Below are 16,747 nucleotides of genomic sequence, written 5' to 3'. Positions count from 1 at the left end.
TATGTCTTTGTTCTCGCTGTTGTAGTCTGGACGGGAGGTGCAAACATAGCAAAAGGTCTCCGTTTTAATTCGAAAACGCAGTAGTGTGGATGGGGCCATAGTCAGCTTAACCAGCTGCATTCTGAGAAACACACTCACACTCAGATCTTGTGGAATGAGAGAGAGAGATTACACAAAGAAAACCATAAGCTGTCACAGTGATTGCTGGTGATGTCATGCAATGTCTCCAAAAAAAGGTTAAAGTGTTCTTGGTGTAACTTTGGGAGCAGATGGAAGATAGTCCACTGGAATATTGTAACGTTTCATTAACTTTTTCTTTGCAAGGCCGGACCATAAGGTTATTTCAAATATTGTGTGTTTTTCTGTTTTCATACAAATTAATGTTTAACGCAATAAACAGTTTCACAATAATGCATTGCATTAGACGAAAGTCTTCAAACTAATTAATTAAGATTTTTATTACAATTTAGGCTGGAACTAAAATCTTTTTCTGGTCCACAAAGTGTCATCATATTGGACTCATAATTTCCTAATTTTCTGTCTTTACATTGCTGGTTTTGTCTGACCAACAGTCCAAAACCCAAAGAGAACTGGTTTACTATCATAAACATTAGAGAAACCAGCAAATATTCACATTAAAGAAGCTGGAACCAGTGAAAATGTTGCTTGGTAAATTACTGAAACGATTGTTATAATATCAGATGTTGGGATAAAATTTTCTGTCGACTGAATTACTTGACTAATTTTAACTTGAAGCAAAATGTATCCGTATGGTACAATAAAATAATAATTTGAAACAATTGGTTGACCGTTTCGGATTTGCTGGTGTTCAATGTTTTAATACCATTTCAAACTGAATGGTTTGGGATGTTTTGTCTTAATCGGACAAAACAAGAAGTTTGAAATCATTAGGCTACTTTGAGCTCAGGGAAATTTATAATGGAATGAAATGATGTATTCCAACTAGAGCTCTGACCTGAACAATATCTTGATCTTCTATGATAGTAAAATATATTTTTAGGTCTAGAAGTGTTGGTAGGACTAAACAAGGAGTTTGAAGACATCATCTTTTTGTTTTTGGGGAAGTGTTTGGGCATCTTCATACCTTTTATCACAGACAGTAAAAATAATAGGAAATGAGTAGAAGATACAAATGCAAAGGTCATCGGCCCAACTTTGACCCGTGACTGCAGCTCGTGGTCAGCATCTTAACCCCTAACCTACGGGGGGGAAACTGGGACTCAGGGAAATTTGTGGTGGCTGTTTTACACTATTTTTCTAAAATGTTAGAAACCAAACATTTAACCATACATATTTGGTTGTAGCTAGTAAATTTAACTTCTCTTCTGCAGCAAAGCCTTTTCCTGTGGAGTCCTCACAGGAGATCGTTGCGCGTGCACACACAGACCAGCTGATGTCAGATTGCGCCTGCAGATTGCCCTCTCTCCAGCAGTCTGTATGAATATTCATCTAATTTGCATACTAGTTGCTTGTTCAGGCAGTTTGAAGGTCAGAGCAGAGAGATGACACCACTGATCCACATTTTGCATTTTTTTGTTAGTGTTTTTCCTCTCACAATATATTAAACTGAAGCAATTAAAGGCTGCACATTCATGCAAAACGTTCCTCTTCCTTTTACAACCTCACTCAAGTGTGATTCACTGTTCAGATTTGGCTTCTCCCGTTTCATTACGGAAACTTACCATGTATTCACACACAAGCTTCAAAAGTTCTTCCCGATACATTATTTAAACTATGTGGCTGCCAGCCCTCTCATTCAAATCCTCCTCCTCCCTCTGCAGGAGCTGTCTGAAGGCCGGGACCTCAACGGGTTGGGAGAGCAGGCAACAGACGGGCAGACCAGACTGCAAGACATCTGCAGTGGCACAGCGGCCGGAAGCATGGCGTCCATACCAGAATACTACGCTGGCAAGAGTGTGCTGATAACAGGGGCCACGGGCTTCATGGGAAAAGTGCTGGTGGAGAAGCTGCTGAGGTCATGCCCGGAGGTCAAAGCCCTCTACCTCCTGGTCAGACCCAAAGCTGGGCAGTCCATGCAGCAGAGGGTCAGCGACATGATGGCGTGCAAAGTAAGTGTAAAATGTTTTGACTTTCTATGTATATGAGTTAACCAAAAATGTACTATACCATGAAAACTCAAAGGCACCAATCATGGCACTGAAGGTTGAGTACATAACAATGTAAGCTAAGAAGGAATCTACAACTCCCAAAGTGCATTTTGGTAGGCAACATCAGTCACCGAGCTTAATATTCTGTTATGTGGTGCTGCTGAAGATTATGCCTTTTTAGAAAACTGATGAGTCTCTCCTCACCAACATGGCCATTACCTGTGGTTTTTTGGAACATGGTTGGTTAATATGGAAAAGCGGCAAACGAAAGCGCCTTTTGTTGAGTGCTTCTGTTAAACTATTACAGTAGCACTTTTGAGGCGATTGGACCTGGTAACAGTGTGGGCTATTTGAATGTTTTGACTAGTAGGCTGTTTATTCAAATGATCATTCAAATCCAGACTTGTTTAAATGGCGTTGCGGTTTTAAGTGAGTTTATAGAGCGATGGAAATTTGCCTGTGAATTATAGCAGCAGCTGCTGTTGCCATGGTGAAGTGAACAAAATGACCCTGTGGTGAAGTGAACCTAATGACCCCAGAAGAGTCCCATAGTTCATCTTTGAGCTTCAGCTTCAGAGACACAAAGAGTCAAAGCGCAAAATGAGATGCCTGATCAAGAATACTGAAAGGTAAACTGAACTGGAAGCAGCTCTCTCATTGTGTTTGAGCTGAAGGTGAGAATGAGAAGGGTGGGTAATGAATGGCGGAAGTTTTTTCGGACAGCGAGGAGATGAGGAAAGGCCCAGACAGATCAGAGGATGAGACGGTGGTAAGAGTGGAGCTCCAAATATGCAGCGTCTGCTATATCAGGCTAAGCAGCAAAGCATGACTCAACAAAAACCTCTAAACTACGTGAACAAGGACTGAAGGATTTGCATTGGGTGCGTATTGATGTGCTTAGAAGCAGCTGCTGCGTGCACATGTTCTGCTTGGGTGTTGTTGGCCTCAAACTGTCAGTACACCGAAGGAAATCACACTTTCGCTGTATTCCCCTTTCTGTCTCCCTCTAATAGCATCTATTTTTACCGCTTCCATTGAGCCCATACTGCATTCATTATTCTACTCACGGCTGTAATAGCAGCGAAGCAGCAGTTTGAGAATTAGCCCCGTAAATTAGCACTTTTCTTTTTCTTTTATTTCCCCCTCTGAGCATGATGCTGCGGCCATCCAGGATTCACAGAATTACCTCTCACCATATAATTACTTCACTCTGCCAGTTAACAGCACCCTATAACTTCTGCCCAACACAAATGGGAAGATTGGGCAACAGAGGGAATTTTTATTTTGTTTAAACATACAACTTTTTAAATGTGTGTTCCTCCTCTCCTGCAGCTTTTTAATATTTGATATTTTCAACAGTAGCCTCGGCTGTTTGCCCAGAAAATTCACAATAAAACTTTGTGGAGTCTACATCCAGCCAAGATATAGTCCCGCACATAACTCCCATAAAATCATAAAATTGTTGTTTTTTTTTTGTTATATTTAGTTACCTCTGGACTTAGTTGTTTTACAAAGGGGTTTTATTGGCATGGGAAACAGACATTTACATTACCAAAGCCGTTCCCTTGTCTCCAGTCTTAATGCTAAGGCAAGCGACTCCTGGTGTTGGATTCATATTTGATGGTCGGATGTGACAGAGGTATTGATCTTCGTGTCCTTGCAAAGGCGTGAATATTCCCAAAATGGTTTAACTATTCCATTAAGCTGGATCTGTATTTGATAAAACAGAACAAAGCAGATACTGATTAGCTTCACAAAGCTGTAACAGGAGAGGGAGAGAGAATAAAAGGTTTAGTTAACAGCTCTGTAGCCCACAACAGTGTCATGTCCATACATCGAACATCGGTCGATTGGACAAATATATGTAGAATTTTAAAATTCCTGTTGCGTATTAGTGAAGCATTTAACCTACTTTAACTACTGTCTGCACCGATAACAACATATAATTAATGTTTTGGTTATGTTTGCAGTATTTGCCCCTCAACAATTTTCCATTGGATTTGGCATCAATCTGATCGTGTCCACTATCAGGATTGACCCTCTGCCAAGTACAGACTCACTCATGCTCGGTCCACGTTCAAAAGTGATGTCATTAAATTTCCATGACCAAGCCTCAAGTACCAATTGCTATTCATGCGAGTCCTCAGGTCAGTATTATTCTATTCAGCATCGAGATAATTCATGAAGGAGAACAGTGGTTCTGTCTCTCGAGTAGCCTCTCCTCTTGTTCTTCAAGCCAAGCCAGTATCTTTCTTACCACCTGTTGCTAGGTTACGCCCAAGAAACCTGTCCCATGGCGTTGTTCAAAGGATGCAATCAAGGGAGCTGCCCCGAGCAGGAAAGGGACAGCACGATAGGTATCTCATTATCTGTGTGCATCTCCACTGCACCGACTTTGACATTTAAGCACTGTCTGTCTGTGTAGAGGTTTCTTTGATCCAGTGGAAATGTTTGGATGCCTGCAGCTTCTGCTGCAATGCCAGGCACTGAATGGCATGTTAGGCACTTCATACAAGTAGCCCTCTGGGTACACAGGGCCTCTCTCCTTTCTCTGTGGCATGCTTTTCCCACCCACCAATAGGATGGTTGAACCCACTAAGCTCCATCTCGGAGGCTGTGCAGCATCTTCATAGTGCAGGTCTGTAACTGAAAGGAAGGAGGTCAGATGACTGGGGGGGGGGTGCTTTGGGTTGATGGGGATCTCATGGAATTTTGCCTACAAGCAGGATTATTGATCATTACTTTAGAGGCAATACATTGATCAGTGTGGCAGTTGTAACAGATGGCTTCTAAATGAGACAGAATTCAGATCATGCAACATATCTTTTGTAGTAATTCGTTTAAGAACAGACGACCGAACAAACAAACTGAACAAATCTATGTACATAAAATTTGAAAATTAAATAAGACAAACGGGGGGGCAACAAATCGGACAGCGCATTTTCACAGTAAATTTAGTAAGAATATTTACCTCCCACAGAACGTGAGCTATTCCCCTGATAAATTACTAGTCCTTGTGATCACAGATTCAAAAGTCTGCTCTGTGAGAACAATCACTTAAAATGCCTCAATACCTGCTGATATCTCATTTAAAATATGATAGAAAATGATATTATAATTTATGTGTGACATTGATTGTTGCCTGTTTTTATATATTTAAGTGTGTCTTATCAATAATAAAGATGATAGGATGCAGTTAAAAGCGCAAACAAAGCCTGTACTATATATAAATACATCCAGGATACTAGCATAACCAACCTAATGATTAATGTTGTGGTGAGCTCTGAGGCCAAAGAATTATTGCTCTTACAGAAACAGACGCGTCTGTATCTTGATATTCATCTTAAAGTTGAGTAATGCCTTTTTTTTTTTATCTTGCAAACAATCATTCATGTGTCGGAGGCTTTGGTTTTGCAACTACTGTACTAATAATTTCACATCTTTAGAAACTAATTGATGCATAGTAACATCCAGCACAAGGTTTATGTATGTAAATGCACAGTTGCACCGAGAAGTCTTTTCTGCAGTTGTTGCTGCTAAACAAGCCGTTCAGAAGTAAATCCCAGACAGAAAGCAGCCCTCCCTCTTCCCTTTTCATAGGTGGTGTATGTGAAGTTTGTGCCAGACTGTGTTGTTGGTATAGTACCCTGCTCTGTAGTTTTCAGCCATTTGCCCATTGTCAAAATCTCATACAACATAACATTGTTTTATTGATTTCCTGTTGTTTGCATCCAGAGCCTGGTGGTCTTTCAAGTAGTATACATATTCAAGATTTCTTGAGTCCTGCTGGCTCACACAGGCAGCTCTGCGTTTCTACTGATGAGCTGATAAAATCACTGCCTGTTGTTGTTGTTGACTGTTGTTAATGCCAGTTGTCAGCGCAGGCACAACTGATCCATCTACCTCTCAATCCTGACGCAAGAATAGACCATTCTTAACATGCTTCTCTGCCGTCACATACATTCAGGCATCATAAGCTAAATCCTGCCGTTTGTGTGGCAGCGTGTTAAAGGTGTGTCAAGCTCTGCTAAAACAGCAACTTCTAGGGATGAGAGCGAGCGCGGTGACTTGGGGGAATTGCTGTGTTGAGTTCTGCTCAGAGACAGGGGAGGGAGAGGTAGGGGCTGGCAGTCTGGCACATTGTGAGGCATTTGCTGCTCATCTGTGGTTGGTTGGCATGCAGTGCAGCAGGCAAGAAGACTGAGAGGCAACCAATAGCCCTGCAATTCCTCCCCAGAGAGAGGGGCAAGCGGGAACCAATGCTTTTGCGTATAATTAAGCCGCAAATTAACTCTAGTTTATTAAACAAATTAGCACATTAAACGTCTCTGCTGAAGTCATTAAGGCAGTGGAGACATGCGTAGTGAAGACTCTGTTCCTCAGGGGATTGTTGTAGGCCTCCACAGCGTGTGGAGTCTGCCAGTCAGTTTTCTCTCTTCCACATCCATATGGCTCCAAAGATATCTATGGCAGAAGGCCTTCTGAAATGTGAGGCAATGCTTTTTTGCGACTTGTGTTTTGACCACAGTGCTGAAGTAGGACACATATGTACTTCTCTGTGCCCTGTCCATCCTAAACATAATGTACATAAAATCTTGCCTGTGCTTCGAGGAGGGGCCTGTACTTAAATTTAAATATTACACACACTGCTCTTTAGAAAGTCAGCATTAACTATACAGAGTCTGCCCTTTTATTATGTTTGACTCTTGAATAAGGACGGTAACAGTATTGTTGTTTTTTTTTGTCAATAATAGGAGTTAAAGTAGTATATTTATGAACACCAAATGGAAATTTAAATAAAGCATGAAAAATTTCAAAGGGCTGTTTTTTGTCTTTAGGCATTTTGGTATTGGATTTACTTTAAAGGATGGTCAGTGTGTAAACAGCTGGAGGAAAGCAAATGAAGTCAGCAAACGGATCTTTTGGAAGTTTAGAAAACGTTCTTCCAAATTTCTTATCCCTGCATCATTATTTGGCCTTTAGTTGATATTTGTTTTGTGTATTTAGGTGTCGTCTATTGGGTCAAGATGAATGAAACCCTGCTTTTTGGGAGGGGGCAGCAGAAGGTTCGTAGAGGCTTTGGGGCCTGATTGATGTGGAGAGCAACTTCTCCTCTGTCCCTCAAAGAGGATCGTGTTCATCAAGATTACAACCTGCAGCAGCTCTACCTCTAGATAAACTCTGAAATCAATCTGATAGAGGAAATCTGTCTGTTTCCATAGTGGTTGTTGGGAGACATGTCGGTACTCAGAACCGCAGTCAACTTTATGGTAGTTGAATGGCTCACGGGGGTGAACAAGCTTTTAGCCACAATACCACATGTGTCATGTTGGTCTCTAGTATGAGGAACCATTTTATCACAACTTTTTGTGTTTGACACCTGCATCTTCATGACCCAGGCAGGCCTTGCACAACCATAAAGCTGGTATTAAAATAATGGCAGAGTCTCCTGTGGCCAAGGTTGTGGTTAAGACATTGGGGTCTTTTCCACTTTCCCACTTCCTGATTGATGAAAAGCTGCTGTCAATGAAACTCAACACTTCCTGTAGACATTAAAACCTATTGGTCATGGGAAGACTTTAAAAGTAACTGGTGAATGAAAATGGCAGTTCCCTTAGCTAAGAGAGCTGATGACGTGACTCTGTTGTACAGAGAGTTGGTGCTGTGGACATGTCTTAATAAATTCAGTATTATGTACAACAGGTAAACATGGAGGAAGTTTTGGACTTAAATAGGGCTTCTCTCAGATGATTTCTGAAGATTCTGGCTGCTAAGCATCGTGCCTAAAAAAGCAAATAGCTGATTTCACCGTCCGATCCAGCTAATTCCTTGTTGTGAAGACACAAAGGCCTGCAGAACACATCATAAACAGGCTTATTTCTGTTTGCTCTTGGAGGGTAATAAAATTCTCCTATACTCAGCATGAGGTCACTGTCTGAAAGAAGGGAATGCCACCAGAACGCCAAGCCCAGAAACTCTACATTTGGTGTCACCGTAAACCTTATTACTCTGCTCATATTGATCATTTCAGTTGAGTTGTATACAATGATAGCCCAGAGCCAGACATGAGAAAACCCTTCTCTTATTTTTTTTTTTTTGTTTGCTATGATGACCTGCTCACTGCAATCCTTGATTGCTCAGCTAAGCTCTTAAACTGTCAGATTCAGTGTTGAAAGAGTTAAATAAAGAGATTGCGGCATTCTTTCTCTTAAGTGGACCACTCCATGAAATGTAATGCTATTTGTAGACAGTGCTTACCTTAAGATAAACAGAACGCTTTCCCTCTACAATAAGTTTCCGCCCCAATCCACAAGCAAGACTCAGCATTTTAAAGCCAGTTGGTATGAAATCATTGTTACAACAATTCAGCAGGGAGAGTTTCCGCCTCCGACAGCAGGTTTTGGGATTTTGCTGAAATGTGTAATGACTGGGTGGTTAAAGCTGTTTCTATGCCACTGGGACACTGAGGCGCAAGGATGGATTCAAGACTGGGTGAAGAGGAGTGTAGATGGACCCTTTTAATCCCTAATGTGCTGACAGCCCCAGGGGGTTAGTCACGTCTGTCCTTTGTCACTGCTTCCTATGAGACCCATCCTCATTTCTGTCTGTCAGTTCAGCAGATGAGAAAGATCCTCACTGGTATCTAAGAAATAATGACTACCCACATCCTCCACCATGTATGGACTTTTGTGCTAATGCCCACTGTTAACGTTTTGGTCATTGCTAATAATTCTTGGAAAACAATTTCTTTCCCCCCCTTTTGTCAGTCGAATAATAGGATGTGAGCAGGGTCACTAATTTAGACTTTGTCAGACAGAAGCAATTAACGACTGCACCTTCAGCAATGACCTCAATTTTCTGACATGCACAGTTGGACGGACCTTCCCCAGCTACAGTAAATTTTCTGGCCTGTTCATCTCCAATTGGTGTCTCTGGCTTATTCAGCAGGGAAATGACCAATGGTGGTGCACACGGCAACTACAGATGTGTCCAGATGTTACAAAGGAACAAAAACAAGGAAATTGACAGTGTTTCTCAAAACTCAACAAAAGTAGCAAATTCTTCAATTTGAGAAGCTTGAACAATGAAATGTTTGGCTTTTTTTCCTTCAAAAATTACTTGAATTAATCTGCAACTGTTTTTATAACAGAGCTGGAGGCTGATGGGGGTTTCTCGTCAATTTCCCTGGAGGAAGTCACTGAGGTAGTCAAACAACTCCACAGTGGCAAAGCCCCAGGGATTGATGAGATCCGCCCATAAATGCTAAAAGCTTTGGGTGTGGAGGGGCTGTCTTGGATGACACGTCTCTTTAACATTACGTAGAAGTCGGGTACAGTGCCCAAGGAGTGGCAGACTGGGGTGGTGGTTCCCCTGTTCAAAAAGGGGGACCAGAGAGTGTGTGCCAATTACAGGGGTATCACACTTCTCAGCCTCCCCGGTAAAGTCTACTCCAAGGTGCTGGAACGGAGGGTTCGGCCGATAGTCGAACCTCAGATTGAAGAGGAACAATGCGGTTTTCGTCCCGGTCATGGAACAACTGACCAGCTCTTTACTCTCACAAGGATCCTGGAGTGGGCTTGGGAGTATGCCCATCCAGTCTACATGTGCTTTGTAGATCTGGAGAAGGCGTATGACCGGGTCCCCCGGGAGATACTGTGGGAGGTACTGCAGGAGTATGGGGTGAGGGGGGGCCCTTCTCAGGGCTATCCAATCCCTGTACATCCAAAACAAGAGCTGTGTCAGAGTACTCGGCAGTAAGTTGGACTCTTTCCAGGTGAGGGTTGGCCTTCGCCAGGGGTGCGCTTTGTCACCAATCCTGTTTGTGATATTCATGGACAGGATATCGAGGCGTAGTCATGGCGAGGAGGGGCTGCGGTTCGGTGGGCTTGGGATCTCGTCACTGCATTTTGCGGATGATGTGGTCCTGATGGCCTCATCGGTCTGTGACCTTCAGCTCTCACTGGATCGGTTCACAGCAGAGTGTGAGGCGGTTGGGATGAGGATTAGCACCTCTAAATCTGTGGCCATGGTTCTCAGCAGGAAACCGGTGGAGTGCCAACTCCAGGTAGGGAATGAGTCCTTACCCCAAGTGAAGGAGTTAAAGTACCTTGGGGTCTTGTTCAAGAGTGAGGGGAGACTGTAGCAGGAGATTGGCCGGAGAATCGGAGCAGCGGGGGCGGTATTGCACTCGCTTTACCGCACCGTTGTGACGAAAAGAGAGCTGAACCGTAAGGCAAAGCTCTCGATCTATCGGTCAATTTTCGTTCCTACCCTCACCTATGGTCATGAAGGCTGGGTCATGACCGAAAGAACGAAATCGCGGGTACAAGCGGCCGAAATGGGTTTCCTCAGGCAGGTGACTGGTGTCTCCCTTAGAGATAGGGTGAGAAGCTCGGCCATCCGCGAGGAGTTCAGAGTAGAGCCGCTGCTCCTTTGCATTGAAAGGAGCCAGTTGAGGTGGTTTGGGCATCTGGTAAGGATGCCTCCTGGACGTCTCCCTGGGGAGGTGTTCCAGGCACGTCCAGCTGGGAGGAGGCCTCTGATGACCCAGGACTAGGTGGAGAGATTATATCTCCACATTGGCCTGGGAACGCCTTGGGATCCCCCAGTCAGAGCTGGTTAATGTGGCTTGGGAAAGAGAAGTTTGGGGTCCCCTGCTGGAGCTGCTGCCCCCGTGACCCAACCCCGGATAAGCGGATGAAGATGGATGGATGTTTTTATAATTAACTGCTTGAGGGTCGGCAGCTGTGACTTCCCACTCTGTCGAGGAGTTGGCGACACCTCTGAAGGTGTGAACAGCATGTCCCAACATTAGCTCTGTTTCACACTGTGTCCTATTATGCCCACCCCACCCCACTATCAATATTTTGGACTATGCCAAAAAACTAAACCTTACGGTTTGTTTCCTCACAACTTTTGTGCCTCTTCTACTTTTTTTCTCCCCATGCTGTTTGTCTCTCTGTCATCCCTTTGCTTCAGGGGAAAGGTCTGCATGAAGGGGGCTGTGAAAAGATTGGAGCCCAGTTAAAGGGCAGTTAAAGAGAAGAGAGGTTGTGTGAATTGCATCTCGGGTTGCTGGGCTAAAAGGAAAGTGCCATTAGTGTTGGGTTTCTGTTAAAGTCCACAGAGTGGCTACTTCAAGCGCTCTTGATGGACGATTTATTGTCCTCATGGTCTTTAAAAATGGCAGTGTCCAACGCGTAGCCACCTCTACAAGTATGTGAAAGTTATTCACAGAACTGACTTTATAGAAGACATTGATTGTTGCCTGTTCAGGGCCATAACTTTGACTGACCACAAAATGTACTACCAAAAAACTTGGGGCTACTCTGTATTTCCTCAACACTCTGGGGTGGGGTGGGCACACAGCCTGCAAACTGGCAGACTATTGTATTCCTGCACAAGGCAGTTTGCTCATTGATGCCTGTGGGGCAGAGAAGGGTGTGATGGTAAATGCGAGCGGTGGAAGGCTGGCACAAGAAAAGCTTTTTACAAAGCAGTGCCACAATGCCATTCTCTGACTGTGCCCGTAACAAAGGGTGCTCTGAAGCCCACGTTCTATGGCCTTATTCACCCCTCTGACCCTGATGCACTTTCTGGGTCTTTCTGTAATTTAACGTTGGCTTAGAGGTGCTTCATAAATATGAGTTTTGATTACTATTTTTGTTGGGTAGTATGTCATGGAGTAAGTGCGCACTGAATCGTTGGTTTTTATCTTTCAAGTCTTCAGTAAGTGATGGCATTGTACAGTTGTCTCATTTTTTTCTGCCACTCTGCCCGAGGAACAGTAACGGCCCTGTGCAGCATCATTACTGCGGTACCAGCGGGGGGGAAAGCACTTAAGTTAATTAGCATTTTAACCTTAACACCCAGGAGTAGTTGTGTGCACAAACAAGGGAGTCTGGGGGCTTCCTTCCTGGGAGACGAGGGTTATATCGGGGTTACTGTTTCACTGTAAATCTTGTAATCTTGGCAGGCATTAGACTGTGTCCCTGGTAATACAGCCAATCGGACAACATACTGTGTCTTTCTTTGTGACACAATGCAAGTTAATGTATCAGTATAATCTTAATCAAAACCAATGACAAGTGAAATGTGTTTGGCTGACAGACGGCAGACTGCTGATGCATATTAATGCCACCAGTTATAGTTGTGAAACTAATAATATATAAAGGCTAATTAATGCTTTTAAACACTGTGGCTCTGCTCTTCCTCTGTTTTGAAAATATGCAATTTATGTATTTATAACTAACTACCTTTGGCATTTTTAATAATTTCTAATGTGATATCGCCTCAAAAACACAGATGGAATAAATTTACCTCTGAACTTTAATTAAATGCTCATTTGTGTGTATAATATTTTAAAAATTCAGACACGTTTGCACTGTACGGAGAAGACTTGCTGTGTTCATTTGTCATTCTTTTACTTGTGCCAGCCCTCTCTTGCGCTTTCTCTCGCTCAAAGTTAAGGTAACTCAAACCACTCGGTTCACTTGATTAAGGTTAAAGAAAGAATCTGGGCATGGTAAATAGTAAATACTCTGAAAACACTCATTTTCTGTAGGAGCTGATGTCACCCTACAGGAAACCGGTGAAGGAGTGTATTTATGTGCGTAACAGCAGGCGTAGTTTTGCCAACCTACAGTTGCAGTGCTGATGAGAGTGAAGTTGGGAAAGAAATGTGAAGCCCCTTGCTCAGAGGTGCATGTGTAGCCCTGACAGCCAAAGAACCCACTCTCCTTTTTTGATAAAACTCAACATCTGGGAGAGGTGCATGAAAACACCATTCATAGATTGCTTCTATTCCAAATACTAGAAACAGGAGCGTGATCACTGATTTTATATTGGGGTGGATTTGTGAAGATTCCATTTGCAAAAACTCTTAGATTGGGTCCTTATTGTGATTTATGGTAACCGTATGACAAGTGGTTTCGCTAAAAACATAATGTACTGTGGTTAACTGTTCCTTCTCAGTCAAACCAGCTCTTCTTGTTTCAGCGTTGAAGAGGTTCTTCTTAATGCGGTTTCTCGTGTTAAATTACTGAAGTTGGTTTTATCTCAATAGTGGTTCCAAATCTCTCACTACCAAAGGAATGTGTGACATTAAAAGTGTTTCATCGTGGGGTTAAAAAGCAGAATGTGTAACTACATGCTATTTGGGGCAAATCAAGACTGATGAGGCTGTTCCCCAAAAAGCTTTAGCAGTTCTTCTCTTTGACTGAAGGTGTTCTTTGTAAGACATGATACAGTGTGTGTGAAGGGGCACATAAACATCAGGCCTATAAGAAGAGTTCACGTTTTTTGTCAGGGTAATGTTTCTTGTCACACTACCCACAAGGTTATGTGGTTTGTTTTTGTTACCAAGCTACACACCCTCAAGAGGAAGTGAACTGAGGTCATCAAATGACATCAATAGGTCTGTGAATCATAAGTAAAGAGGGAACAGTTTGTGCAGTGAAACGCATACCAGTTTGGTATTTCTGGAACGATTTTTGTGAGAAAACTGCACACTGAATCTCTTCTACTGACACTACAGACTATAGGTCTCTCTTACTGCCAGCTGTTGGTCTGGAGCAGAGGGAGGGAATACATTATTATTTTTACATTACATAATGATCGCAGTGCTACACTATCATGCAGAAAATATTGCATGCATCCCCCTCCCTCACTTGGAAATGGTTCTTGGTTATGACATTACATACTGTACATCATGACTTGTGCCTAATATGGGCAGTGTGGGGTATTTGGAGGAGAGGGAGAGGGATGACATCACAAAACAGAAAATTGATGGATATTCAGAACATGACTATAAACAGCAGTTTGAAGCTGTTTAATTCAACATCTGTCCTCTTCAGCAAGAGTGCTCTGCTTACTAGGACAGCTAACATACACACAGAGCAGCAATTTCATTAGAGCCCGGGCTTTGTTACCAATCCCTTCACTTCCCCTCTCATTCACCCTCTTTTTCTTCTTATGCCATCTCTTACACTCTGTAAAATGTCGCACGGCTGCCACACTGCCACAAATGTCAGCCATGTTGGTTAGCAAAGCAATGCTACCCTTTGCGACTCCTGATTTGAACTGCGCGAAGACATGAATGACTCATATGACATCTGACTGACTTTCACGGCTGCCTTTTGGTTAGTGTCTCCCAGTGGGAGAGAGACTCTGATGCAGTGCTCAGCACTGCAGGGTGCACCAGGGTGTCATGCAGCAAGGGCTGTATGAGACGTGAGCTGGTAAATCCAGACTATAACTCACTTATCTCCCCGCCCCCCCACCTCCATGTTGGAATGTCGTCTGCAGCCCTCTGTGAGCAAACCGCAGTGTAAACAGGTGGAATAATATCAGTCAAGTGGGGCTTTGTGTAGGGTTACACATGCATCGTGCATAATGTGTAGGGCATGAGCTTATGTGGTCGCACACGTTTCTAGGCCAGCATTTTTGACCTGAGGGATGAACTATTTGCTTGCCTGAAACTATTTGTTCCAGCACTTTTAATTTTCATTTGAGCATTTTTCAAGCCAAAATGCCAGATATTCATTGCTTCCAGCTTTTCAAATGTAAAAGTCAGTTCCTGTCAGTTTCTGCTGTTTGTTTCCACAACCTCCCACAAATGGGTTCAGTCTTGCTTGTGCCGTTCCCCTCAGATTCCCCTGAACTGAGGGGCAAATGTTCAGTCTTTCATTGTCGGATATATGTTTGCTATGGACAGCACTGATAGTGTTATGTATACAACAGGGAGTGTATTTAAACACTTAAATGAGGCGATAAGCTTTTCCGTGTGTGTACTGTGTCAGAGTTGGGACATTCATCAGGGAACACGCCTTAGTCTGACTTATGGCAAATAAAGCTCATTGGTCCATAGCAGCAACTCTATACATGTGCAACCCACCCATTCTGTCATACCTGCAGAGGGCCAAAGTAGCCTTCATGTAAAAGTACAAATATTGACAGTCATATTTCTAGTATTTTAGTTGAGTTAATAAGGCAGTTTATTTTCATCAGCTCTACTGAAGACTGTCATTAATAATACATGCAGGTTGCAAATGCAAATTTGCAAATTGTATTAGAGGGCACCCATTTTGTTTGCAGATGGTGGTGGAGGATAATGATGATTCTCCCTTCTCTATATGTGTTAGACCATTGTGGACAATCTATGAAAAGGACTGCTTTATGGCAGCATTGGATTTCTTTTGCATTTTATTCCAAACACACATTCTGGTTATTTTGTCTATAAATAGTTTATGAATATGATTCTCCATAAAGTCTACGTCATCTTGATATGCATATAGTATATCAGTATTGTGATACCAAATAGTTAGTGCTGCAACTAACAATTATTTTCATCAGTCAGTCTCGCTGTCCTATCTATTGATCAGTTGTACTAAGATTGATAAGATTAAGTTTTGTCAAATCAACATTTTAAAAACCCAAAGGTATTAAGAAAGGAAAGCAAATCCATTGGGCTGTAACGACTGACTTTTACACTTTAACACTTTATTTTCTGTAGTTGGACTAATCATTGCAGCACAAGAGCCAGTTATTAATAGCTGTCATTGTGGAGGTGTAAAAGTTTTGTGGTGAGACACGGTGTCCTAGTAGGTCACATTTTCATTACTGTGAAGTGTCTTTGACGAGACACTCAGGCAACGGCACGAGTATCACTGTGGACTGAACCCCCTGTCTGACGTTCCTCATGACGTCCATGCTCAGTATTATTGTTCATGAAAGAAAACGGGATACTTCAAATCAGAAACAAATCTGGTGGTGACATTGAAACTTTACTGGGACATGTGGGTGGTTTTTGCCTGAAGTGGTTGTGCAAAGTAACACATTTGCTGTGTTAGCTGACCTGAGATAATTTGTGTTGTCATTCTATTTTAGTTTTTAGCTGTCAATGCTTGAGTCAGTTTTTATAGATCTGTCCTCCAACTCTTTTGCAATATGGTAAAAATAAGTGGCATATGTCGGTCACTCTATTTATTGTCCTGCATTATCTGATTGCTCCTGATGAACAAGTCTGCAGTGAACTTATCTTTCTCTTTTTGCATGTGGTGGTGTTTTTTTTTTTTTTTTTTTTTCTTTTCTTTTTTTTCTTGTGTCTGGCAGCTTTTTGACAGAGTGCGGGAGGACAACCCAGACTTCCACCAGAAGATCATCCCCATCAGCAGCGAGCTGACGCAGCCTGGCCTGGCCATCAGCCCAGAGGATGTGGAGAAGCTCACCTCCTGCATCGACGTCATCTTCCACTGCGCCGCCACCATCCGCTTCGACGAGCCGCTCAAGTGAGGAACACATCCCCAGATTAAATGCATCATCACAACCCTCTCATCTGGTCTTTACCATCTTCATACATAAACAAAACATTCTCTGATCCACTCACTGATTCATCTCTGCCTTCTGCTGCCACAGTTTTTTCCTTCTTAAAACATTTGAAAACCATTTTGATTACAAACTCTGTGCCACTTCCAGCTTTTTGACATTTCACTGAAGCAAGTCATTTACCAAAAATATACACAACATCTCGTGATTGTTTGTTTGGTAAATGTTCCTTGTTGCAGGGGCTTCCTGTTGTGAGACATCACTCCGTAGAATCTGCAGCTCACTGAACAGGC

At 42.7% G+C, this 16,747-nt stretch overlaps 1 protein-coding gene across 3 annotated transcripts in view; it reads left to right on the top strand.

Moving 5' to 3' along the window:
* si:dkey-97m3.1 (fatty acyl-CoA reductase 1) overlaps positions 1-16,747 on the top strand; it is a 59,234-nt gene that overhangs the window by 24,267 nt on the left and 18,220 nt on the right. For all 3 annotated transcript variants that reach the window (XM_046072290.1, XM_046072287.1, XM_046072289.1), the window contains exons 2-3: positions 1,803-2,090; positions 16,242-16,417. In XM_046072290.1, the coding sequence (XP_045928246.1) occupies positions 1,803-2,090; positions 16,242-16,417 (464 nt within the window). The remainder of the gene's footprint in view (positions 1-1,802; positions 2,091-16,241; positions 16,418-16,747) is intronic.

The sequence above is a fragment of the Micropterus dolomieu genome, linkage group LG16 (assembly GCF_021292245.1).
Source record: "Micropterus dolomieu isolate WLL.071019.BEF.003 ecotype Adirondacks linkage group LG16, ASM2129224v1, whole genome shotgun sequence".
NCBI lineage: Eukaryota > Metazoa > Chordata > Actinopteri > Centrarchiformes > Centrarchidae > Micropterus > Micropterus dolomieu.
This window is presented reverse-complemented; position numbering and strand designations above follow the sequence as displayed.